This window comes from Daphnia pulicaria, chromosome 3 (genome assembly GCF_021234035.1).
Source record: "Daphnia pulicaria isolate SC F1-1A chromosome 3, SC_F0-13Bv2, whole genome shotgun sequence".
NCBI lineage: Eukaryota > Metazoa > Arthropoda > Branchiopoda > Diplostraca > Daphniidae > Daphnia > Daphnia pulicaria.
Genome location: NC_060915.1, coordinates 4,534,090 through 4,557,632, shown reverse-complemented (window position 1 = coordinate 4,557,632; position 23,543 = coordinate 4,534,090). Strand labels below are relative to the sequence as shown.

Here is a 23,543-nt window from a genome sequence, read left to right as displayed (position 1 = left end):
CAATGAACAAACATTTCTATCACTTTGAAGTGATTTTCTATTCATCCATTGGGATTGGGAGGGTAAGTTTTCATTTTTGAATGTCAACGGTCATATCTCGTAGAACGCAACTGGTCTCGTCAACTCCCAGAAGTTAAGTTACATCGAGTCCCGTTAGTACTTGGAAGGGTGACCGCTTGGGAATACGGGATGTCGTTGGCGATGAATAGTTTGTTTTCAATAACAAATTTCTTGAAAATTTTTTTCAATCACGATGGTTACCAGTCCAAATTCGTAGATAAAACATTTCAATGCCTTAGAGATAGGTTAAATTCATCTATAAGAATGATTCTGGATCAATTCCATTGAGAGTTTTTCAAAGTTTATCGCGTTTTTTAATCGCGATGGTTACCAGTCCAAATTCGTAGATCAAAAATATCAATGGCATAGAGATAGGTTCAATTCATCTATAGGAATGATTCTGGATAAATTTCATTGCGAGTTTTTCAAAGTTTATCGCGCTTTTTTATTCCCGATGGTTACGAGTCCAAATTCAATGAACAAACATTTCTATCACTTTGAAGTGATTTTCTATTCATCCATTGGGACTGGTAGGGTAAATTTTCATTTTTGAATGTCAACGGCCATATCACGTAGAACGCACCTGGTCTCGTCAGCTCCCAGAAGTTAAGTTACGTCGAGTCCCGTTAGTACTTGGAAGGGTGACCGCTTGGGAATACGGGATGTCGTTGGCGATGAATAGTTTGTTTTCAATAACAAATTTCTTGAAATTTTTTTTTCAATCACGATGGTTACCAGTCCAAATTCGTAGATAAAACATTTCAATGCCTTAGAGATAGGTTAAATTCATCTATAAGAATGATTCTGGATCAATTCCATTGAGAGTTTTTCAAAGTTTATCGCGTTTTTTAATCGCGATGGTTACGAGTCCAAATTCAATGAACAAACATTTCTATCACTTTGAAGTGATTTTCTATTCATCCATTGGGACTGGGAGGGTAAGTTTTCATTTTTGAATGTCAACGGTCATATCTCGTAGAACGCAACTGGTCTCGTCAACTCCCAGAAGTTAAGTTACATCGAGTCCCGTTAGTACTTGGAAGGGTGACCGCTTGGGAATACGGGATGTCGTTGGCGATGAATAGTTTGTTTTCAATAACAAATTTCTTGAAAATTTTTTTCAATCACGATGGTTACCAGTCCAAATTCGTAGATCAAAAATATCAATGGCATAGAGATAGGTTCAATTCATCTATAGGAATGATTCTGGATAAATTTCATTGCGAGTTTTTCAAAGTTTATCGCGCTTTTTTATTCCCGATGGTTACGAGTCCAAATTCAATGAACAAACATTTCTATCACTTTGAAGTGATTTTCTATTCATCCATTGGGACTGGGAGGGTAAGTTTTCATTTTTGAATGTCAACGGTCATATCTCGTAGAACGCAACTGGTCTCGTCTACTCCCAGAAGTTAAGTTATGTCGAGTCCCGTTAGTACTTGGAAGGGTGACCGCTTGGGAATACGGGATGTCGTTGGCGATGAATAGTTTGTTTTCAATAACAAATTTCTTGAAATTTTTTTTTCAATCACGATGGTTACCAGTCCAAATTCGTAGATAAAACATTTCAATGCCTTAGAGATAGGTTCAATTCATCTATAGGAATGATTCTGGATAAATTTCATTGCGAGTTTTTCAAAGTTTATCGCGCTTTTTTATTCGCGATGGTTACGAGTCCAAATTCAATGAAAAAACATTTCTATCACTTTGAAGTGATTTTCTATTCATCCATTGGGATTGGGAGGGTAATTTTTCATTTTTGAATGTCAACGGCCATATCACGTAGAACGCACCTGGTCTCGTCAGCTCCCAGAAGTTAAGTTACGTCGAGTCCCGTTAGTACTTGGAAGGGTGACCGCTTGGGAATACGGCATGTCGTTGGCGATGAATAGTTTGTTTTCAATAACAAATTTCTTGAAAATTTTTTTTTAATCACGATGGTTACCAGTCCAAATTCGTAGATAAAACATTTCAATGCCTTAGAGATAGGTTCAATTCATCTATAGGAATGATTCTGGATAAATTTCATTGCGAGTTTTTCAAAGTTTATCGCGCTTTTTTATTCGCGATGGTTACGAGTCCAAATTCAATGAACAAACATTTCTATCACTTTGAAGTGATTTTCTATTCATCCATTGGGATTGGGAGGGTAAGTTTTCATTTTTGAATGTCAACGGTCATATCTCGTAGAACGCAACTGGTCTCGTCAACTCCCAGAAGTTAAGTTACGTCGAGTCCCGTTAGTACTTGGAAGGGTGACCGCTTGGGAATACGGGATGTCGTTGGCGATGAATAGTTTGTTTTCAATAACAAATTTCTTGAAAATTTTTTTCAATCACGATGGTTACCAGTCCAAATTCGTAGATAAAACATTTCAATGCCTTAGAGATAGGTTAAATTCATCTATAAGAATGATTCTGGATCAATTCCATTGAGAGTTTTTCAAAGTTTATCGCGTTTTTTAATCGCGATGGTTACCAGTCCAAATTCGTAGATTAAAAATATCAATGGCATAGAGATAGGTTCAATTCATCTATTTGAATGATTCTGGATAAATTTCATTGCGAGTTTTTCAAAGTTTATCGCGCTTTTTTATTCGCGATGGTTACGAGTCCAAATTCAATGAACAAACATTTCTATCACTTTGAAGTGATTTTCTATTCATCCATTGGGACTGGGAGGGTAAGTTTTCATTTTTGAATGTCAACGGTCATATCTCGTAGAACGCAACTGGTCTCGTCTACTCCCAGAAGTTAAGTTATGTCGAGTCCCGTTAGTACTTGGAAGGGTGACCGCTTGGGAATACGGGATGTCGTTGGCGATGAATAGTTTGTTTTCAATAACAAATTTCTTGAAATTTTTTTTTCAATCACGATGGTTACCAGTCCAAATTCGTAGATAAAACATTTCAATGCCTTAGAGATAGGTTCAATTCATCTATAGGAATGATTCTGGATAAATTTCATTGCGAGTTTTTCAAAGTTTATCGCGCTTTTTTATTCCCGATGGTTACGAGTCCAAATTCAATGAACAAACATTTCTATCACTTTGAAGTGATTTTCTATTCATCCATTGGGACTGGGAGGGTAAGTTTTCATTTTTGAATGTCAACGGTCATATCTCGTAGAACGCAACTGGTCTCGTCTACTCCCAGAAGTTAAGTTATGTCGAGTCCCGTTAGTACTTGGAAGGGTGACCGCTTGGGAATACGGGATGTCGTTGGCGATGAATAGTTTGTTTTCAATAACAAATTTCTTGAAATTTTTTTTTCAATCACGATGGTTACCAGTCCAAATTCGTAGATAAAACATTTCAATGCCTTAGAGATAGGTTCAATTCATCTATAGGAATGATTCTGGATAAATTTCATTGCGAGTTTTTCAAAGTTTATCGCGCTTTTTTATTCGCGATGGTTACGAGTCCAAATTCAATGAAAAAACATTTCTATCACTTTGAAGTGATTTTCTATTCATCCATTGGGATTGGGAGGGTAATTTTTCATTTTTGAATGTCAACGGCCATATCACGTAGAACGCACCTGGTCTCGTCAGCTCCCAGAAGTTAAGTTACGTCGAGTCCCGTTAGTACTTGGAAGGGTGACCGCTTGGGAATACGGCATGTCGTTGGCGATGAATAGTTTGTTTTCAATAACAAATTTCTTGAAAATTTTTTTTTAATCACGATGGTTACCAGTCCAAATTCGTAGATAAAACATTTCAATGCCTTAGAGATAGGTTCAATTCATCTATAGGAATGATTCTGGATAAATTTCATTGCGAGTTTTTCAAAGTTTATCGCGCTTTTTTATTCGCGATGGTTACGAGTCCAAATTCAATGAACAAACATTTCTATCACTTTGAAGTGATTTTCTATTCATCCATTGGGATTGGGAGGGTAAGTTTTCATTTTTGAATGTCAACGGTCATATCTCGTAGAACGCAACTGGTCTCGTCAACTCCCAGAAGTTAAGTTACGTCGAGTCCCGTTAGTACTTGGAAGGGTGACCGCTTGGGAATACGGGATGTCGTTGGCGATGAATAGTTTGTTTTCAATAACAAATTTCTTGAAAATTTTTTTCAATCACGATGGTTACCAGTCCAAATTCGTAGATAAAACATTTCAATGCCTTAGAGATAGGTTAAATTCATCTATAAGAATGATTCTGGATCAATTCCATTGAGAGTTTTTCAAAGTTTATCGCGTTTTTTAATCGCGATGGTTACCAGTCCAAATTCGTAGATTAAAAATATCAATGGCATAGAGATAGGTTCAATTCATCTATTTGAATGATTCTGGATAAATTTCATTGCGAGTTTTTCAAAGTTTATCGCGCTTTTTTATTCGCGATGGTTACGAGTCCAAATTCAATGAACAAACATTTCTATCACTTTGAAGTGATTTTCTATTCATCCATTGGGACTGGGAGGGTAAGTTTTCATTTTTGAATGTCAACGGTCATATCTCGTAGAACGCAACTGGTCTCGTCTACTCCCAGAAGTTAAGTTATGTCGAGTCCCGTTAGTACTTGGAAGGGTGACCGCTTGGGAATACGGGATGTCGTTGGCGATGAATAGTTTGTTTTCAATAACAAATTTCTTGAAATTTTTTTTTCAATCACGATGGTTACCAGTCCAAATTCGTAGATAAAACATTTCAATGCCTTAGAGATAGGTTCAATTCATCTATAGGAATGATTCTGGATAAATTTCATTGCGAGTTTTTCAAAGTTTATCGCGCTTTTTTATTCGCGATGGTTACGAGTCCAAATTCAATGAAAAAACATTTCTATCACTTTGAAGTGATTTTCTATTCATCCATTGGGATTGGGAGGGTAATTTTTCATTTTTGAATGTCAACGGCCATATCACGTAGAACGCACCTGGTCTCGTCAGCTCCCAGAAGTTAAGTTACGTCGAGTCCCGTTAGTACTTGGAAGGGTGACCGCTTGGGAATACGGCATGTCGTTGGCGATGAATAGTTTGTTTTCAATAACAAATTTCTTGAAAATTTTTTTTTAATCACGATGGTTACCAGTCCAAATTCGTAGATAAAACATTTCAATGCCTTAGAGATAGGTTCAATTCATCTATAGGAATGATTCTGGATAAATTTCATTGCGAGTTTTTCAAAGTTTATCGCGCTTTTTTATTCGCGATGGTTACGAGTCCAAATTCAATGAACAAACATTTCTATCACTTTGAAGTGATTTTCTATTCATCCATTGGGATTGGGAGGGTAAGTTTTCATTTTTGAATGTCAACGGTCATATCTCGTAGAACGCAACTGGTCTCGTCAACTCCCAGAAGTTAAGTTACGTCGAGTCCCGTTAGTACTTGGAAGGGTGACCGCTTGGGAATACGGGATGTCGTTGGCGATGAATAGTTTGTTTTCAATAACAAATTTCTTGAAAATTTTTTTCAATCACGATGGTTACCAGTCCAAATTCGTAGATAAAACATTTCAATGCCTTAGAGATAGGTTAAATTCATCTATAAGAATGATTCTGGATCAATTCCATTGAGAGTTTTTCAAAGTTTATCGCGTTTTTTAATCGCGATGGTTACCAGTCCAAATTCGTAGATTAAAAATATCAATGGCATAGAGATAGGTTCAATTCATCTATTTGAATGATTCTGGATAAATTTCATTGCGAGTTTTTCAAAGTTTATCGCGCTTTTTTATTCGCGATGGTTACGAGTCCAAATTCAATGAACAAACATTTCTATCACTTTGAAGTGATTTTCTATTCATCCATTGGGATTGGGAGGGTAATTTTTCATTTTTGAATGTCAACGGCCATATCACGTAGAACGCACCTGGTCTCGTCAGCTCCCAGAAGTTAAGTTACGTCGAGTCCCGTTAGTACTTGGAAGGGTGACCGCTTGGGAATACGGGATGTCGTTGGCGATGAATAGTTTGTTTTCAATAACAAATTTCTTGAAATTTTTTTTTCAATCACGATGGTTACCAGTCCAAATTCGTAGATAAAACATTTCAATGCCTTAGAGATAGGTTCAATTCATCTATAGGAATGATTCTGGATAAATTTCATTGCGAGTTTTTCAAAGTTTATCGCGCTTTTTTATTCGCGATGGTTACGAGTCCAAATTCAATGAAAAAACATTTCTATCACTTTGAAGTGATTTTCTATTCATCCATTGGGATTGGGAGGGTAATTTTTCATTTTTGAATGTCAACGGCCATATCACGTAGAACGCACCTGGTCTCGTCAGCTCCCAGAAGTTAAGTTACGTCGAGTCCCGTTAGTACTTGGAAGGGTGACCGCTTGGGAATACGGCATGTCGTTGGCGATGAATAGTTTGTTTTCAATAACAAATTTCTTGAAAATTTTTTTTTAATCACGATGGTTACCAGTCCAAATTCGTAGATAAAACATTTCAATGCCTTAGAGATAGGTTCAATTCATCTATAGGAATGATTCTGGATAAATTTCATTGCGAGTTTTTCAAAGTTTATCGCGCTTTTTTATTCGCGATGGTTACGAGTCCAAATTCAATGAACAAACATTTCTATCACTTTGAAGTGATTTTCTATTCATCCATTGGGATTGGGAGGGTAAGTTTTCATTTTTGAATGTCAACGGTCATATCTCGTAGAACGCAACTGGTCTCGTCAACTCCCAGAAGTTAAGTTACGTCGAGTCCCGTTAGTACTTGGAAGGGTGACCGCTTGGGAATACGGGATGTCGTTGGCGATGAATAGTTTGTTTTCAATAACAAATTTCTTGAAAATTTTTTTCAATCACGATGGTTACCAGTCCAAATTCGTAGATAAAACATTTCAATGCCTTAGAGATAGGTTAAATTCATCTATAAGAATGATTCTGGATCAATTCCATTGAGAGTTTTTCAAAGTTTATCGCGTATTTTAATCGCGATGGTTACCAGTCCAAATTCGTAGATTAAAAATATCAATGGCATAGAGATAGGTTCAATTCATCTATTTGAATGATTCTGGATAAATTTCATTGCGAGTTTTTCAAAGTTTATCGCGCTTTTTTATTCGCGATGGTTACGAGTCCAAATTCAATGAACAAACATTTCTATCACTTTGAAGTGATTTTCTATTCATCCATTGGGACTGGGAGGGTAAGTTTTCATTTTTGAATGTCAACGGTCATATCTCGTAGAACGCAACTGGTCTCGTCTACTCCCAGAAGTTAAGTTATGTCGAGTCCCGTTAGTACTTGGAAGGGTGACCGCTTGGGAATACGGGATGTCGTTGGCGATGAATAGTTTGTTTTCAATAACAAATTTCTTGAAATTTTTTTTTCAATCACGATGGTTACCAGTCCAAATTCGTAGATAAAACATTTCAATGCCTTAGAGATAGGTTCAATTCATCTATAGGAATGATTCTGGATAAATTTCATTGCGAGTTTTTCAAAGTTTATCGCGCTTTTTTATTCGCGATGGTTACGAGTCCAAATTCAATGAAAAAACATTTCTATCACTTTGAAGTGATTTTCTATTCATCCATTGGGATTGGGAGGGTAATTTTTCATTTTTGAATGTCAACGGCCATATCACGTAGAACGCACCTGGTCTCGTCAGCTCCCAGAAGTTAAGTTACGTCGAGTCCCGTTAGTACTTGGAAGGGTGACCGCTTGGGAATACGGCATGTCGTTGGCGATGAATAGTTTGTTTTCAATAACAAATTTCTTGAAAATTTTTTTTTAATCACGATGGTTACCAGTCCAAATTCGTAGATAAAACATTTCAATGCCTTAGAGATAGGTTCAATTCATCTATAGGAATGATTCTGGATAAATTTCATTGCGAGTTTTTCAAAGTTTATCGCGCTTTTTTATTCGCGATGGTTACGAGTCCAAATTCAATGAACAAACATTTCTATCACTTTGAAGTGATTTTCTATTCATCCATTGGGATTGGGAGGGTAAGTTTTCATTTTTGAATGTCAACGGTCATATCTCGTAGAACGCAACTGGTCTCGTCAACTCCCAGAAGTTAAGTTACGTCGAGTCCCGTTAGTACTTGGAAGGGTGACCGCTTGGGAATACGGGATGTCGTTGGCGATGAATAGTTTGTTTTCAATAACAAATTTCTTGAAAATTTTTTTCAATCACGATGGTTACCAGTCCAAATTCGTAGATAAAACATTTCAATGCCTTAGAGATAGGTTAAATTCATCTATAAGAATGATTCTGGATCAATTCCATTGAGAGTTTTTCAAAGTTTATCGCGTTTTTTAATCGCGATGGTTACCAGTCCAAATTCGTAGATCAAAAATATCAATGGCATAGAGATAGGTTCAATTCATCTATAGGAATGATTCTGGATAAATTTCATTGCGAGTTTTTCAAAGTTTATCGCGCTTTTTTATTCGCGATGGTTACGAGTCCAAATTCAATGAACAAACATTTCTATCACTTTGAAGTGATTTTCTATTCATCCATTGGGACTGGTAGGGTAAATTTTCATTTTTGAATGTCAACGGCCATATCACGTAGAACGCACCTGGTCTCGTCAGCTCCCAGAAGTTAAGTTACGTCGAGTCCCGTTAGTACTTGGAAGGGTGACCGCTTGGGAATACGGGATGTCGTTGGCGATGAATAGTTTGTTTTCAATAACAAATTTCTTGAAATTTTTTTTTCAATCACGATGGTTACCAGTCCAAATTCGTAGATAAAACATTTCAATGCCTTAGAGATAGGTTAAATTCATCTATAAGAATGATTCTGGATCAATTCCATTGAGAGTTTTTCAAAGTTTATCGCGTTTTTTAATCGCGATGGTTACGAGTCCAAATTCAATGAACAAACATTTCTATCACTTTGAAGTGATTTTCTATTCATCCATTGGGACTGGGAGGGTAAGTTTTCATTTTTGAATGTCAACGGTCATATCTCGTAGAACGCAACTGGTCTCGTCTACTCCCAGAAGTTAAGTTATGTCGAGTCCCGTTAGTACTTGGAAGGGTGACCGCTTGGGAATACGGGATGTCGTTGGCGATGAATAGTTTGTTTTCAATAACAAATTTCTTGAAATTTTTTTTTCAATCACGATGGTTACCAGTCCAAATTCGTAGATAAAACATTTCAATGCCTTAGAGATAGGTTCAATTCATCTATAGGAATGATTCTGGATAAATTTCATTGCGAGTTTTTCAAAGTTTATCGCGCTTTTTTATTCGCGATGGTTACGAGTCCAAATTCAATGAAAAAACATTTCTATCACTTTGAAGTGATTTTCTATTCATCCATTGGGATTGGGAGGGTAATTTTTCATTTTTGAATGTCAACGGCCATATCACGTAGAACGCACCTGGTCTCGTCAGCTCCCAGAAGTTAAGTTACGTCGAGTCCCGTTAGTACTTGGAAGGGTGACCGCTTGGGAATACGGCATGTCGTTGGCGATGAATAGTTTGTTTTAAATAACAAATTTCTTGAAAATTTTTTTTTAATCACGATGGTTACCAGTCCAAATTCGTAGATAAAACATTTCAATGCCTTAGAGATAGGTTCAATTCATCTATAGGAATGATTCTGGATAAATTTCATTGCGAGTTTTTCAAAGTTTATCGCGCTTTTTTATTCGCGATGGTTACGAGTCCAAATTCAATGAACAAACATTTCTATCACTTTGAAGTGATTTTCTATTCATCCATTGGGATTGGGAGGGTAAGTTTTCATTTTTGAATGTCAACGGTCATATCTCGTAGAACGCAACTGGTCTCGTCAACTCCCAGAAGTTAAGTTACGTCGAGTCCCGTTAGTACTTGGAAGGGTGACCGCTTGGGAATACGGGATGTCGTTGGCGATGAATAGTTTGTTTTCAATAACAAATTTCTTGAAAATTTTTTTCAATCACGATGGTTACCAGTCCAAATTCGTAGATAAAACATTTCAATGCCTTAGAGATAGGTTAAATTCATCTATAAGAATGATTCTGGATCAATTCCATTGAGAGTTTTTCAAAGTTTATCGCGTTTTTTAATCGCGATGGTTACCAGTCCAAATTCGTAGATCAAAAATATCAATGGCATAGAGATAGGTTCAATTCATCTATAGGAATGATTCTGGATAAATTTCATTGCGAGTTTTTCAAAGTTTATCGCGCTTTTTTATTCGCGATGGTTACGAGTCCAAATTCAATGAACAAACATTTCTATCACTTTGAAGTGATTTTCTATTCATCCATTGGGACTGGTAGGGTAAATTTTCATTTTTGAATGTCAACGGCCATATCACGTAGAACGCACCTGGTCTCGTCAGCTCCCAGAAGTTAAGTTACGTCGAGTCCCGTTAGTACTTGGAAGGGTGACCGCTTGGGAATACGGGATGTCGTTGGCGATGAATAGTTTGTTTTCAATAACAAATTTCTTGAAATTTTTTTTTCAATCACGATGGTTACCAGTCCAAATTCGTAGATAAAACATTTCAATGCCTTAGAGATAGGTTAAATTCATCTATAAGAATGATTCTGGATCAATTCCATTGAGAGTTTTTCAAAGTTTATCGCGTTTTTTAATCGCGATGGTTACGAGTCCAAATTCAATGAACAAACATTTCTATCACTTTGAAGTGATTTTCTATTCATCCATTGGGACTGGGAGGGTAAGTTTTCATTTTTGAATGTCAACGGTCATATCTCGTAGAACGCAACTGGTCTCGTCAACTCCCAGAAGTTAAGTTACATCGAGTCCCGTTAGTACTTGGAAGGGTGACCGCTTGGGAATACGGGATGTCGTTGGCGATGAATAGTTTGTTTTCAATAACAAATTTCTTGAAAATTTTTTTCAATCACGATGGTTACCAGTCCAAATTCGTAGATAAAACATTTCAATGCCTTAGAGATAGGTTAAATTCATCTATAAGAATGATTCTGGATCAATTCCATTGAGAGTTTTTCAAAGTTTATCGCGTTTTTTAATCGCGATGGTTACCAGTCCAAATTCGTAGATCAAAAATATCAATGGCATAGAGATAGGTTCAATTCATCTATAGGAATGATTCTGGATAAATTTCATTGCGAGTTTTTCAAAGTTTATCGCGCTTTTTTATTCCCGATGGTTACGAGTCCAAATTCAATGAACAAACATTTCTATCACTTTGAAGTGATTTTCTATTCATCCATTGGGACTGGTAGGGTAAATTTTCATTTTTGAATGTCAACGGCCATATCACGTAGAACGCACCTGGTCTCGTCAGCTCCCAGAAGTTAAGTTACGTCGAGTCCCGTTAGTACTTGGAAGGGTGACCGCTTGGGAATACGGGATGTCGTTGGCGATGAATAGTTTGTTTTCAATAACAAATTTCTTGAAATTTTTTTTTCAATCACGATGGTTACCAGTCCAAATTCGTAGATTAAAAATATCAATGGCATAGAGATAGGTTCAATTCATCTATTTGAATGATTCTGGATAAATTTCATTGCGAGTTTTTCAAAGTTTATCGCAACACGGAACTGGTGAGCTAGCTCAAACGCTCGTCCTCAAAATGCGCTCTCAGGTTAGTAGGGGGAAACGAGTGCTGCCGCGGTGGCCAATTGGTCGTCCCAGATTTGTTGATTTCGGCGGCCATTTTGATTTTTCTTAAATAGGCCCGTATATTTTTGCTGTATTTTCTTATTTATTATCAATATTTGAGCTTTTTAGTGGTGTTTTTCGTACTCAGCTTTAAAATTTACCCTATGTACATCTATTTCCAGTCATTTTGTCTTATTTTTTTTACCAGTTATCTTTCTCTCTCTTGCCTATAGGAACTGTCAAAATGGTAAAATCATGAATTTAAGGTATATTTATCACATTAAGTAACTCAGTTTATTACAGGTGATATTTCCTTCAGTAACCTGCTTTTTTCCCATCAAAACACCCCCATTTTCTTTGTAAAATATCAATTATGGAGTATGGCTTGGTAAGCTCGCTAAGTTGTTTCCTGCATTTTACATTCTGTCTATAGAAAGTTTGCAGCCATTCAATTTTATTAACCATTTTTCTATTATTATTGATCCAGGGACCCTTTTTCTGAAAAAATTACCAGTATTATTTGTTATCAGTGGAATTTTCTTCATCGTAAACTATGAAGGCTGGAACATGTATAAGTTTGTTTTTTTTTATTATTGGACTTGCTTCCATTGTATTTCAATTAATTGAAATATGTTCTTTGATAGGTTCCTGTGTTAAACAACCTCATACAGATTCAGATTCAGTTATTTATTCTTAGTTTAGTTAAAATTTTCCTTCGCTCTGAAGCATAGGGTAAAATGGAGTTTTGTTAATTTAAACTTAAATTTGAATTTTTTAAATTGGATCTCAATAAATTGTTATGTTTTGTTTCATATTTTATTTGTAAACAGTCTAAATTTTGCAAATTCAATTTATTTGAAAATACAATTTAATTTTTTAAATTTTGATACTGTTTAGTACTTTTTGCAGACGCATCTTTCTATACTTGTTTACATTTTTCAGTTCTGCTCTCCCCACTCTCAACTGTAATATACTGCGTTTTTTATTTTAGTTTGTAATTGGATTTTATTATTCTAGTTTAGCTAATGAATTCGTTTAATTGGAAATATGGAACGTAAAGGTTGTGATTTAAGAAGCGAAGAACAAAAGGCTCGAGTTCAAAAGACTCGAGTTAAGAAGTACAATTGCATTCGAAGAAAAGGTTTGTTTTTCTTAGACAAATGAAATATTTTAAATGTTAAATTTGCTTTATTTAAGGAATGAAATCTTGTGGACTATTTGCTAGTGGTGCGGATAACTCAGGAGACGGTTCTAAACAGAAAAGTTCTGAACTTGTAGCTCAAAGTAGGATTAAGCGAAAGAGAGATGGTAAACTTTATTATCTTATTCTTAGTATGACTTATTCGAAAACTACTTTATTGTTCTAGTTTTATTGTTTTTAGAAAGTTTTTCTCGGTGGCCAAATATCCATTATCAACCAGCTTATTCAATTTATGTTGAACCAGATTTCAACCAAACTGTAACCCGTAAGAGCAGTTTTTAAATGTTTGTAGTATTATCATATTAATTTCTTTTCGTGTCCATAGCATTCCTGAAAAGTGCTCTTGAAAGTTTTTATCTCTTAGAACAAAAGTCCTCTCTCGGCTACACGGCCAAGCGCATAGCTGGCCATGCCAGGTATTGAAATTTATTATAAAACGATAATTTTATACTAATTATTTCGTTTTTCGTTACAGATCCTATATTTTGGGCATTGGAGAGATGGATCAGCTGGAACTTTAGGAGAAGAACGGGAACAAGTCTTTTCTACTTTTTCAAGCTATAGTAATTCAACAAAAACAATAGGAGCAGCAAGTATGGAGTAGTTTTTATTGTTTTTATTATTGATATCTGACAGTTGAAATTATTAATCAGACAGACGAGATTTTTTAACCGGATAATTAACTCGCCAGCAACTTCAACAAGTCGACCAACTGCTCCTGCAGCCCCAGAAAGTCGGCCAGCTACTCCTTCAACAAATCGACCAGCAGCTCCTGCAGCCCCAGAAAGTCGGCCAGCAACTTCAACAAGTCGGCCAGCTACTCCTTCAACAAGTCGACCAGCTGCTCCTGCAGCCCCAGAAAGTCGGCCAGCTACTCCTTCAATTCAAACAAGTCGACCAACTGCTCCTGCAGCCCCAGATAGTCAGCCAGCTACTCCTCCAATTCAAACAAGTCGACCAGTTGCTCCTGCAGCCCCAGAAAGTCGGTCAGCTACTCCTTCAACTTCAACAAGTCGATCAACTGCTCCTGCAGCCACAGCAAGTCGGCCAGCTACGGTTTTAGTAGAACTGCCTCCAGCTACCACTAAAGTTCCGAAAATACTACATCGATCAACAGCTACTTCTGCTGTGATTAAAGGAGCTTGGTCATATACCGATGAAGTTCCGGTACCCACTTTGCCAAGAGCAACGGCAGCATTAAAAGAAGGGACCATTCAAGTACAAGTCACGTCATCAAAAGCTCGAAAAGAAGTTCCTCTGGCCATATGCGATCCGGAAAATGGAACACGAAAGTCGAAAAGAAGACGCATGGAGAAATCTTTTGCGGATGACGTAGACTCAACCTCGGATCCTTTAAGGAAACCTACATTATGCGCAGCTCTGCCTTGCAGAAAGGTAAAGTTGCTCTTACATGCTGTTATGTTTGTAATTTTGATTCATTATGCATATTACTTTATTTAGCCGAGGGGGAGACCGATATGGATTCTGTGTGATGGCAAATGTGGCAAATGGTTTCACCAAACGTAAAGCGATCAGGGAACCGAAACTGAATATGAGTTGGATGACGAGTTCATGGGGAGGAGGCAGATCCGTGTTCGCTTCATTCACCTCAACACGCTCTGGTTCGTTGACATCATTGGTCTGAGTCCCTTTTTTACCATCAATCTCATCTTTCACATCTTCATCAAACTTTCTTCATTGCTAATGCTTCATTGCGTTTCATGATAAGTGCGATTGTTATATATTGTTTTATACCTGAGATCCTGAGAAATACAGATTTTTTTTTTTAAATATATATGGTGTTTTCATTCCTTCTCTATCCCCCGGTAAATTACACCAATTCTCTATAAATAAATGAATGTTATATTTAGGACAGGTCAACTTTCTGTAGGGCGTTTGGCCGTTGACCACCTTTCGTTTTATTATTTTTGGCGAATGGATAATATAACACAAAAAAGCTGAGCTTAGCCTCGTTTTTTCAAAAACTTTCAACAATATCCCAAAAAATTTCCATATACGATTTACCGTTTTGGATCTCGTTGGTCAGACCCCATCCTGCCACGGTGGTCATTCCGGTGTAGGAATCTTTGTCTGGATTGGGGAGACAGGACGGCTGGACCAGATCGTTCCACTCGGCTTCCTGGTCCAATTGAATCAGGGCGATGTCGTCGGCCACTTTGCTCTTGGACGGATTGTAAGATGGATGGTTGACGATGCGATTGACGCGCAACATTCGCGTTCCCTTCCGGGCCGTGTGGGCTCCGTCGCGGGCCTTGGCGCTCAGCCCCGCCACTCCGATGTGAAATTGCGACGCCTCTTTCCTCGTCTTTCCTGCATGTGTGTGTCAAATTATCCGCTTTGTATAATTTTCCGCTTAACGTATTAACGTATTAACGTTTCGCATGAATTAAATGTAAATGCATGTACAATGGATTAAATTTGAATCCATATAAAGATTCAGCGTAAAAAGTTGTACATAGTTCATTATTTTCAAAACGATCGGAGGCAGCCTGCACAGCGTTATGTGCGTTTGCGTGAATTATCGTTCAGCGTGAATTGCCGGTACATGCGTATAAAATTGATTGTTTATGAATCCATATTTGGATTCAACGTAAAAAGTTGAACAAGTACATTATCTTCATTATTTTTGGCGGGAGTTTGTCGTTGGCGACAAAAAAAATTTTGAAAAAAGGTCGCCTAGATAAAGGAAGTGAATTGGGTCGTTTTGATTCCATGAAAAATTTCGTCGAAAACGAATAAGTCCCGCAGGCTATCGCCAAAAACAATAAAATTAACGCCCTATAGTCAACTTTTTACGCTGAATCTTAATATGGATCCATAAACGATCAATTTTACACGCATGTACCGGCAATTCACGCTGAACGATAATTCACGCAAACGCACATAACGCTATGCAGGCTGCCTCCAATCGTATTGAAAATAATGAACTATGTACAACTTTTTACGCTGAATCTTTATATGGATTCAAATTTAATCTATTGTACATGCATGTACATTTAATTCATTCTTATTCATCCCACTCATCTTTAATTGCCGTTCCCTGATCGACATCATCATAGTCCGTTCTTCCGCTATCACTTTCATCGTATTACACATAAACAAATCTTCTTGGCACGTACTTTGCTCACGCGTAAATAGAACATTCAAATTAAATGAAGACTCAGATGAAAATCATGAGAAAATAGTTTATTTCAGCGGTCATGAAGAAAGTATTTAGGAAATGTAACCGTACACTTTTTGCCAATAGAAGATTACTGCCTAATTCAATGCAATAGAATCATCCGATGTAGAATCATCAATCTCTTCGGCATCACAATTATCAATGTTTTCACCAAAATCAGCCTCATCGTCAAGGTTCCTCGTTGTCATCACTACTTTCACAATCGTTTTCATCGTCGCTATCATCTTCATTATTACCTACTACTACATGTACTCTATTATTCCTCGAATAGGCGCTAACCGCACCCCTAAACCAGATGTCACAATCGTTTAACAAGCGATCAAGTCTCTTTAGTTCTGACTGCATAATGAACGCTTTCAACGAACTAAAATATCGTCACTTTTATGGTCCCTTTGAAAGATATCTTCTATTTTTCTTCTAATGGTGTCAATCCTGTTTCATATCTTCCCATTTCCTCTCTTAACTGCAAAACTTCTTCTTTGCTTCGGATACAAAGCATCCAGGCATCTATCAAACTGAATTTTTCTTGGAACGATACTAAAGAAACAAGAAGTTAATTTCTTTACATTGTACAATAACTTATATGTCTCACTATCATTAGCCAACTGCCATGGAAAAACGCCACGGTAGAAGTCTTCCATTGTCACCTCATATCCATCTAATTGGGGGTTAATAACAGCCAAAAGATTTTAATATCGCAAATAGGTAATTCATTGGGCTCGCCAAGAAGGTCCTGAAAAAAGAGAACGATCAATTTAATAGGACTATATTTGTTATGAGTGATGGGCAGTTTTATCACTTTGCTGATTGATGGAAGTAACGCGCCGACATACTCTCCGAGAGACCATCAAACTTCACGGAAAATGTGACAACATAAAGGATCGCCAGCGTTATTTAGTACCATTGGCGAGTTTTGCAAACAGCCCAGATAAAACGGCTATGCTGGATTTCGTATGGCAGTGCTCCAGTAATCCAAATCTGAAGAAAAGAAAATCACGTTAAAATTGAGAAGAATAAGACTTTAAAAAGTGTCAAATTTTGAATTCACTTGAAGAAAAATAAATTATCAACTAGAAAAGTAACAAAATGAGAAATAGTATATTCTTAACAGTAAAGGAAATAAAACTAGTCATTTATTTTCAAATTATACCTATCGGCGATGTTTAAAAGTTCAAAGATTGCCTTTTCATGACTGCAGTGTCATGAGGAGGACACCTGTTATCTTCTTCGTCTATGTAAATCTTTAATACCTGGTCCGCTACCCAGGAAGCTGCAAAGAAACTAATATTATAGGCCAGTAGTACACTATTTTGTTTCAAGACTGTGACTTACCACTTCCTTTATATCTGCCAAGAGATAGCCCATCCTCCACATCTTGATGTCGATCCATCCTTATTCAACAGAAAAGAATTGAGCCAGTCATCCAACTTTCTCTTTCCCTTCTTGTATCATAGCATGGATCCTTGTTTAGCATTCCTCCATTCCAATGAGCTAAATATGAATATTTTCATTACATTTTTGCTTTAATTTTGACAAACTTGTAGATAACGAAAATATTCACCCAATGGTTTGTGCAAGGTCCCTGCAGTTCAATATAAGTTTTTTCCCTTTGCTGTCAAACAGCACAGCAACTGAATGGCCACCTCCACTAGAATTGAATAAAAACATAAGTATAAGTAATTGTAAAATTGATGAATATGAAAATACCCTTCGATTCACCAAGGCGTCTATATAGGTTTCTCTGACCTAATACCATAAATGATATTGACGAGATCCTACTGACAGCATATCCCAGGCCTTGGAAAAACTTAAGGAATGAGAATATATTAGAATTAATTACAATGAGAACATGTATGTTAACTTACATGTTCTCATTCCAGCCTTCACAGTTTACGATGAAGAAAATTCCACTGATAACCAATAATACTGGTAGTTTCTTCAGGAAAAAGGGTCCCTGGATCAGTAATAATAGAATAATGGTTAATAAAATTGAATGGCTGAAGTTTCCTGTAGACAGAATGTATAATGCAAGAAACAACATAGCGAACTGACCAAGCCATACCCCATAACTGATATTATACAAAGAAAATGGGGGTATTTTTATGTGAAAAAAGTAGGTTACTGAAGAAAATCTCACTTGTAATGAACTGAATACCTTAATATGATAAATATACCTTAAAATCACGAATTTACCATTTTGACAGTTCCCAGGCCAGAGAGAGAAAGAAAACTGGTAACGAAATTAACACTAAATAACTAAAAAAAGATGTGAGTAGGGTCAATTTTAATGCTAAGAATGGATTAACAGCTTTAAAATGCTCAAATATTAATTACAAATAAGAAAATACAGTAAAAATATACGGACCTATTTAAGACTACAAAATGCAAACAAGAAAAGAAAGTTCCGTCTGCGTTAAGTACTAAACAGTATCCAAATTTAAAAAAATTATTGTTTTTACAAATAATTTAAATTTGTAAAATTGAGACTGTTTACAAAGAACAATATGTAACCAAACATAATAATTAATTGGGATCACATTAAAACAATTGAAATTTAAGTTTAAATTAACCAAACTCCATTTTACCCTATGCTTCAGAGCGAAGGAAAATTTTAACTTAAATAAAGAATATATAACTGAATCTGAGTGTGTATGAGGTTTTTAAACACAGGAACCTATCAAAGAACATATTTAAATTAATTTAAATACAATGGAAGCAATTCCAATATAAAAAACAACTTACATGTTCTCATTCCAGCCTTCATAGTTCACGATGAAGAAAATTCCACTGATAACCAATAATACTGGTAATTTCTTCAGAAAAAGGGTCCCTGGATCAATAATAATAGAAAAATGGTTAATACAATTGAATGGCTGCAAACTTTCTATAGACAGAATGTAAAATGCAGGAAACAACTTAGCGAGCTTACCAAGCCATACTCCATAATTGATATTTTACAAAGAAAATGGGGGTGTTTTGATGGGAAAAAGCAGGTTACTGAAGGAAATATCACCTGTAATAAACTGAGTTACTTAATGTGATAAATATACCTTAAATTCATGATTTTACCATTTTGACAGTTCCTATAGGCAAGAGAGAGAAAGATAACTGGTAAAAAAAATAAGACAAAATGACTGGAAATAGATGTACATAGGGTAAATTTTAAAGCTGAGTACGAAAAACACCACTAAAAAGCTCAAATATTGATAATAAATAAGAAAATACAGCAAAAATATACGGGCCTATTTAAGAAAAATCAAAATGGCCGCCGAAATCAACAAATCTGGGACGACCAATTGGCCACCGCGGCAGCACTCGTTTCCCCCTACTAACCTGAGAGCGCATTTTGAGGACGAGCGTTTGAGCTAGCTCACCAGTTCCGTGTTGGTTTATCGCGCTTTTTTATTCGCGATGGTTACGAGTCCAAATTCAATGAACAAACATTTCTATCACTTTGAAGTGATTTTCTATTCATCCATTGGGACTGGGAGGGTAAGTTTTCATTTTTGAATGTCAACGGTCATATCTCGTAGAACGCAACTGGTCTCGTCAACTCCCAGAAGTTAAGTTACGTCGAGTCCCGTTAGTACTTGGAAGGGTGACCGCTTGGGAATACGGGATGTCGTTGGCGATGAATAGTTTGTTTTCAATAACAAATTTCTTGAAATTTTTTTTTCAATCACGATGGTTACCAGTCCAAATTCGTAGATAAAACATTTCAATGCCTTAGAGATAGGTTCAATTCATCTATAGGAATGATTCTGGATAAATTTCATTGCGAGTTTTTCAAAGTTTATCGCGCTTTTTTATTCGCGATGGTTACGAGTCCAAATTCAATGAACAAACATTTCTATCACTTTGAAGTGATTTTCTATTCATCCATTGGGATTGGGAGGGTAATTTTTCATTTTTGAATGTCAACGGCCATATCACGTAGAACGCACCTGGTCTCGTCAGCTCCCAGAAGTTAAGTTACGTCGAGTCCCGTTAGTACTTGGAAGGGTGACCGCTTGGGAATACGGGATGTCGTTGGCGATGAATAGTTTGTTTTCAATAACAAATTTCTTGAAAATTTTTTTTTAATCACGATGGTTACCAGTCCAAATTCGTAGATAAAACATTTCAATGCCTTAGAGATAGGTTAAATTCATCTATAAGAATGATTCTGGATCAATTCCATTGAGAGTTTTTCAAAGTTTATCGCGTTTTTTAATCGCGATGGTTACCAGTCCAAATTCGTAGATCAAAAATATCAATGGCATAGAGATAGGTTCAATTCATCTATAGGAATGATTCTGGATAAATTTCATTGCGAGTTTTTCAAAGTTTATCGCGCTTTTTTATTCCCGATGGTTACGAGTCCAAATTCAATGAACAAACATTTCTATCACTTTGAAGTGATTTTCTATTCATCCATTGGGACTGGTAGGGTAAATTTTCATTTTTGAATGTCAACGGCCATATCACGTAGAACGCACCTGGTCTCGTCAGCTCCCAGAAGTTAAGTTACGTCGAGTCCCGTTAGTACTTGGAAGGGTGACCGCTTGGGAATACGGGATGTCGTTGGCGATGAATAGTTTGTTTTCAATAACAAATTTCTTGAAATTTTTTTTTCAATCACGATGGTTACCAGTCCAAATTCGTAGATTAAAAATATCAATGGCATAGAGATAGGTTCAATTCATCTATTTGAATGATTCTGGATAAATTTCATTGCGAGTTTTTCAAAGTTTATCGCGCTTTTTTATTCGCGATGGTTACGAGTCCAAATTCAATGAACAAACATTTCTATCACTTTGAAGTGATTTTCTATTCATCCATTGGGACTGGGAGGGTAAGTTTTCATTTTTGAATGTCAACGGTCATATCTCGTAGAACGCAACTGGTCTCGTCAACTCCCAGAAGTTAAGTTACGTCGAGTCCCGTTAGTACTTGGAAGGGTGACCGCTTGGGAATACGGGATGTCGTTGGCGATGAATAGTTTGTTTTCAATAACAAATTTCTTGAAATTTTTTTTTCAATCACGATGGTTACCAGTCCAAATTCGTAGATAAAACATTTCAATGCCTTAGAGATAGGTTCAATTCATCTATAGGAATGATTCTGGATAAATTTCATTGCGAGTTTTTCAAAGTTTATCGCGCTTTTTTATTCGCGATGGTTACGAGTCCAAATTCAATGAACAAACATTTCTATCACTTTGAAGTGATTTTCTATTCATCCATTGGGATTGGGAGGGTAATTTTTCATTTTTGAATGTCAACGGCCATATCACGTAGAACGCACCTGGTCTCGTCAGCTCCCAGAAGTTAAGTTACGTCGAGTCCCGTTAGTACTTGGAAGGGTGACCGCTTGGGAATACGGGATGTCGTTGGCGATGAATAGTTTGTTTTCAATAACAAATTTCTTGAAAATTTTTTTTTAATCACGATGGTTACCAGTCCAAATTCGTAGATAAAACATTTCAATGCCTTAGAGATAGGTTAAATTCATCTATAAGAATGATTCTGGATCAATTCCATTGAGAGTTTTTCAAAGTTTATCGCGTTTTTTAATCGCGATGGTTACCAGTCCAAATTCGTAGATCAAAAATATCAATGGCATAGAGATAGGTTCAATTCATCTATAGGAATGATTCTGGATAAATTTCATTGCGAGTTTTTCAAAGTTTATCGCGCTTTTTTATTCCCGATGGTTACGAGTCCAAATTCAATGAACAAACATTTCTATCACTTTGAAGTGATTTTCTATTCATCCATTGGGACTGGTAGGGTAAATTTTCATTTTTGAATGTCAACGGCCATATCACGTAGAACGCACCTGGTCTCGTCAGCTCCCAGAAGTTAAGTTACGTCGAGTCCCGTTAGTACTTGGAAGGGTGACCGCTTGGTAATACGGGATGTCGTTGGCGATGAATAGTTTGTTTTCAATAACAAATTTCTTGAAATTTTTTTTTCAATCACGATGGTTACCAGTCCAAATTCGTAGATTAAAAATATCAATGGCATAGAGATAGGTTCAATTCATCTATTTGAATGATTCTGGATAAATTTCATTGCGAGTTTTTCAAAGTTTATCGCGCTTTTTTATTCGCGATGGTTACGAGTCCAAATTCAATGAACAAACATTTCTATCACTTTGAAGTGATTTTCTATTCATCCATTGGGACTGGGAGGGTAAGTTTTCATTTTTGAATGTCAACGGTCATATCTCGTAGAACGCAACTGGTCTCGTCAACTCCCAGAAGTTAAGTTACGTCGAGTCCCGTTAGTACTTGGAAGGGTGACCGCTTGGGAATACGGGATGTCGTTGGCGATGAATAGTTTGTTTTCAATAACAAATTTCTTGAAATTTTTTTTTTCAATCACGATGGTTACCAGTCCAAATTCGTAGATAAAACATTTCAATGCCTTAGAGATAGGTTCAATTCATCTATAGGAATGATTCTGGATAAATTTCATTGCGAGTTTTTCAAAGTTTATCGCGCTTTTTTATTCGCGATGGTTACGAGTCCAAATTCAATGAACAAACATTTCTATCACTTTGAAGTGATTTTCTATTCATCCATTGGGATTGGGAGGGTAATTTTTCATTTTTGAATGTCAACGGCCATATCACGTAGAACGCACCTGGTCTCGTCAGCTCCCAGAAGTTAAGTTACGTCGAGTCCCGTTAGTACTTGGAAGGGTGACCGCTTGGGAATACGGGATGTCGTTGGCGATGAATAGTTTGTTTTCAATAACAAATTTCTTGAAAATTTTTTTTTAATCACGATGGTTACCAGTCCAAATTCGTAGATAAAACATTTCAATGCCTTAGAGATAGGTTCAATTCATCTATAGGAATGATTCTGGATAAATTTCATTGCGAGTTTTTCAAAGTTTATCGCGCTTTTTTATTCGCGATGGTTACGAGTCCAAATTCAATGAACAAACATTTCTATCACTTTGAAGTGATTTTCTATTCATCCATTGGGACTGGGAGGGTAAGTTTTCATTTTTGAATGTCAACGGTCATATCTCGTAGAACGCAACTGGTCTCGTCAACTCCCAGAAGTTAAGTTACGTCGAGTCCCGTTAGTACTTGGAAGGGTGACCGCTTGGGAATACGGGATGTCGTTGGCGATGAATAGTTTGTTTTCAATAACAAATTTCTTGAAATTTTTTTTTCAATCACGATGGTTACCAGTCCAAATTCGTAGATAAAACATTTCAATGCCTTAGAGATAGGTTCAATTCATCTATAGGAATGATTCTGGATAAATTTCATTGCGAGTTTTTCAAAGTTTATCGCGCTTTTTTATTCGCGATGGTTACGAGTCCAAATTCAATGAACAAACATTTCTATCACTTTGAAGTGATTTTCTATTCATCCATTGGGACTGGGAGGGTAAGTTTTCATTTTTGAATGTCAACGGTCATATCTCGTAGAACGCAACTGGTCTCGTCAACTCCCAGAAGTTAAGTTACGTCGAGTCCCGTTAGTACTTGGAAGGGTGACCGCTTGGGAATACGGGATGTCGTTGGCGATGAATAGTTTGTTTTCAATAACAAATTTCTTGAAATTTTTTTT

General features: G+C 36.6%; 3 protein-coding genes, 1 long non-coding RNA gene and 36 pseudogenes across 10 annotated transcripts; 38 read left to right on the top strand and 2 right to left on the bottom strand.

Moving 5' to 3' along the window:
* Positions 1-82: 82 nt before the first annotated feature.
* Positions 83-201, top strand: LOC124330423 (annotated as a pseudogene).
* Positions 202-615: 414 nt separating this feature from the next.
* LOC124333201 lies at positions 616-734 on the top strand (annotated as a pseudogene).
* Positions 735-1,018: 284 nt separating this feature from the next.
* LOC124330422 lies at positions 1,019-1,137 on the top strand (annotated as a pseudogene).
* A 284-nt stretch (positions 1,138-1,421) lies between these two features.
* On the top strand, positions 1,422-1,540 carry LOC124330341 (annotated as a pseudogene).
* Positions 1,541-1,825: 285 nt separating this feature from the next.
* LOC124335564 lies at positions 1,826-1,944 on the top strand (annotated as a pseudogene).
* Positions 1,945-2,229: 285 nt separating this feature from the next.
* Positions 2,230-2,348, top strand: LOC124330194 (annotated as a pseudogene).
* A 414-nt stretch (positions 2,349-2,762) lies between these two features.
* LOC124330340 lies at positions 2,763-2,881 on the top strand (annotated as a pseudogene).
* Positions 2,882-3,166: 285 nt separating this feature from the next.
* On the top strand, positions 3,167-3,285 carry LOC124330338 (annotated as a pseudogene).
* Positions 3,286-3,570: 285 nt separating this feature from the next.
* Positions 3,571-3,689, top strand: LOC124335563 (annotated as a pseudogene).
* A 285-nt stretch (positions 3,690-3,974) lies between these two features.
* Positions 3,975-4,093, top strand: LOC124330193 (annotated as a pseudogene).
* A 414-nt stretch (positions 4,094-4,507) lies between these two features.
* LOC124330337 lies at positions 4,508-4,626 on the top strand (annotated as a pseudogene).
* Positions 4,627-4,911: 285 nt separating this feature from the next.
* LOC124335562 lies at positions 4,912-5,030 on the top strand (annotated as a pseudogene).
* A 285-nt stretch (positions 5,031-5,315) lies between these two features.
* On the top strand, positions 5,316-5,434 carry LOC124330192 (annotated as a pseudogene).
* A 414-nt stretch (positions 5,435-5,848) lies between these two features.
* Positions 5,849-5,967, top strand: LOC124333200 (annotated as a pseudogene).
* A 285-nt stretch (positions 5,968-6,252) lies between these two features.
* Positions 6,253-6,371, top strand: LOC124335561 (annotated as a pseudogene).
* A 285-nt stretch (positions 6,372-6,656) lies between these two features.
* Positions 6,657-6,775, top strand: LOC124330191 (annotated as a pseudogene).
* A 414-nt stretch (positions 6,776-7,189) lies between these two features.
* On the top strand, positions 7,190-7,308 carry LOC124330336 (annotated as a pseudogene).
* A 285-nt stretch (positions 7,309-7,593) lies between these two features.
* LOC124335560 lies at positions 7,594-7,712 on the top strand (annotated as a pseudogene).
* A 285-nt stretch (positions 7,713-7,997) lies between these two features.
* On the top strand, positions 7,998-8,116 carry LOC124330190 (annotated as a pseudogene).
* A 414-nt stretch (positions 8,117-8,530) lies between these two features.
* LOC124333199 lies at positions 8,531-8,649 on the top strand (annotated as a pseudogene).
* A 284-nt stretch (positions 8,650-8,933) lies between these two features.
* On the top strand, positions 8,934-9,052 carry LOC124330335 (annotated as a pseudogene).
* Positions 9,053-9,337: 285 nt separating this feature from the next.
* LOC124335559 lies at positions 9,338-9,456 on the top strand (annotated as a pseudogene).
* A 285-nt stretch (positions 9,457-9,741) lies between these two features.
* On the top strand, positions 9,742-9,860 carry LOC124330189 (annotated as a pseudogene).
* A 414-nt stretch (positions 9,861-10,274) lies between these two features.
* On the top strand, positions 10,275-10,393 carry LOC124333198 (annotated as a pseudogene).
* A 284-nt stretch (positions 10,394-10,677) lies between these two features.
* LOC124330421 lies at positions 10,678-10,796 on the top strand (annotated as a pseudogene).
* A 414-nt stretch (positions 10,797-11,210) lies between these two features.
* On the top strand, positions 11,211-11,329 carry LOC124333196 (annotated as a pseudogene).
* Positions 11,330-12,557: 1,228 nt separating this feature from the next.
* On the top strand, positions 12,558-13,671 carry LOC124329565. Of its 2 annotated transcripts, none has more exons than XM_046788652.1 (6): positions 12,558-12,709; positions 12,766-12,876; positions 12,951-13,034; positions 13,095-13,185; positions 13,245-13,362; positions 13,423-13,671. In XM_046788652.1, exons 1-5 carry the CDS (start codon positions 12,616-12,618, stop codon positions 13,288-13,290), a joined length of 426 nt encoding a protein of 141 aa, XP_046644608.1. In that variant the 5' UTR covers positions 12,558-12,615; the 3' UTR covers positions 13,291-13,362; positions 13,423-13,671. The 2 variants fall into 2 exon arrangements, with proteins under 2 accessions (XP_046644608.1, XP_046644607.1); XM_046788651.1 differs by having other exon boundaries at positions 12,936-13,034.
* LOC124328677 (cell wall adhesin EAP1-like) lies at positions 13,365-14,559 on the top strand. Its single transcript, XM_046787473.1, has 3 exons — positions 13,365-13,369; positions 13,423-14,164; positions 14,231-14,559. The coding sequence occupies exons 1-3, from the start codon at positions 13,365-13,367 to the stop codon at positions 14,294-14,296; spliced, it is 813 nt and encodes a 270-aa protein (XP_046643429.1). The 3' UTR covers positions 14,297-14,559.
* Positions 14,519-15,085, bottom strand: LOC124328676 (serine protease easter-like). Its single transcript, XM_046787472.1, has 2 exons — positions 14,795-15,085; positions 14,519-14,613 (listed from the first exon to the last, which is right to left on the bottom strand). Exons 1-2 carry the CDS (start codon positions 15,000-15,002, stop codon positions 14,519-14,521), a joined length of 303 nt encoding a protein of 100 aa, XP_046643428.1. The 5' UTR covers positions 15,003-15,085.
* Positions 15,086-15,961: 876 nt separating this feature from the next.
* Positions 15,962-18,733, bottom strand: LOC124329550. 6 transcript variants are annotated; one of them, XR_006916814.1, is made up of 9 exons: positions 18,337-18,376; positions 17,837-17,925; positions 17,679-17,778; positions 17,533-17,619; positions 17,304-17,462; positions 17,122-17,241; positions 16,771-16,949; positions 16,564-16,704; positions 15,962-16,508 (listed from the first exon to the last, which is right to left on the bottom strand). It is a non-coding gene; the product is annotated as an uncharacterized LOC124329550 (long non-coding RNA). The 6 variants fall into 6 exon arrangements; XR_006916812.1 differs by lacking the exon at positions 18,337-18,376 and adding an exon at positions 18,146-18,313; XR_006916815.1 differs by lacking the exon at positions 18,337-18,376 and adding an exon at positions 18,146-18,313 and having other exon boundaries at positions 17,679-17,768.
* Positions 18,734-19,483: 750 nt separating this feature from the next.
* LOC124330188 lies at positions 19,484-19,602 on the top strand (annotated as a pseudogene).
* Positions 19,603-19,887: 285 nt separating this feature from the next.
* LOC124333195 lies at positions 19,888-20,006 on the top strand (annotated as a pseudogene).
* A 415-nt stretch (positions 20,007-20,421) lies between these two features.
* Positions 20,422-20,540, top strand: LOC124333194 (annotated as a pseudogene).
* Positions 20,541-20,825: 285 nt separating this feature from the next.
* On the top strand, positions 20,826-20,944 carry LOC124330187 (annotated as a pseudogene).
* A 285-nt stretch (positions 20,945-21,229) lies between these two features.
* On the top strand, positions 21,230-21,348 carry LOC124333193 (annotated as a pseudogene).
* Positions 21,349-21,763: 415 nt separating this feature from the next.
* On the top strand, positions 21,764-21,882 carry LOC124335558 (annotated as a pseudogene).
* A 285-nt stretch (positions 21,883-22,167) lies between these two features.
* On the top strand, positions 22,168-22,286 carry LOC124330186 (annotated as a pseudogene).
* Positions 22,287-22,572: 286 nt separating this feature from the next.
* Positions 22,573-22,691, top strand: LOC124333191 (annotated as a pseudogene).
* A 285-nt stretch (positions 22,692-22,976) lies between these two features.
* Positions 22,977-23,095, top strand: LOC124330184 (annotated as a pseudogene).
* A 285-nt stretch (positions 23,096-23,380) lies between these two features.
* LOC124330183 lies at positions 23,381-23,499 on the top strand (annotated as a pseudogene).
* Positions 23,500-23,543: the final 44 nt, after the last annotated feature.

Coding starts and splice junctions, on each gene's coding strand:
- LOC124329565 (XM_046788651.1), top strand. CDS start 12,616: ATGGAACGTAAAGGTTGTGATTTAAGAAGCGAAGAACAAAAGGCTCGA. Junction 12,877..12,935: donor GATTAAGCGAAAGAGAGATG/GTAAACTTTATT, acceptor TTATTGTTCTAG/TTTTATTGTTTTTAGAAAGT. Junction 13,186..13,244: donor CGCATAGCTGGCCATGCCAG/GTATTGAAATTT, acceptor TTTTCGTTACAG/ATCCTATATTTTGGGCATTG.
- LOC124328677 (XM_046787473.1), top strand. Junction 14,165..14,230: donor CAGCTCTGCCTTGCAGAAAG/GTAAAGTTGCTC, acceptor TACTTTATTTAG/CCGAGGGGGAGACCGATATG.
- LOC124328676 (XM_046787472.1), bottom strand. CDS start 15,002: ATGTTGCGCGTCAATCGCATCGTCAACCATCCATCTTACAATCCGTCC. Junction 14,614..14,794: donor GACCAACGAGATCCAAAACG/GTAAATCGTATA, acceptor ATTTATTTATAG/AGAATTGGTGTAATTTACCG.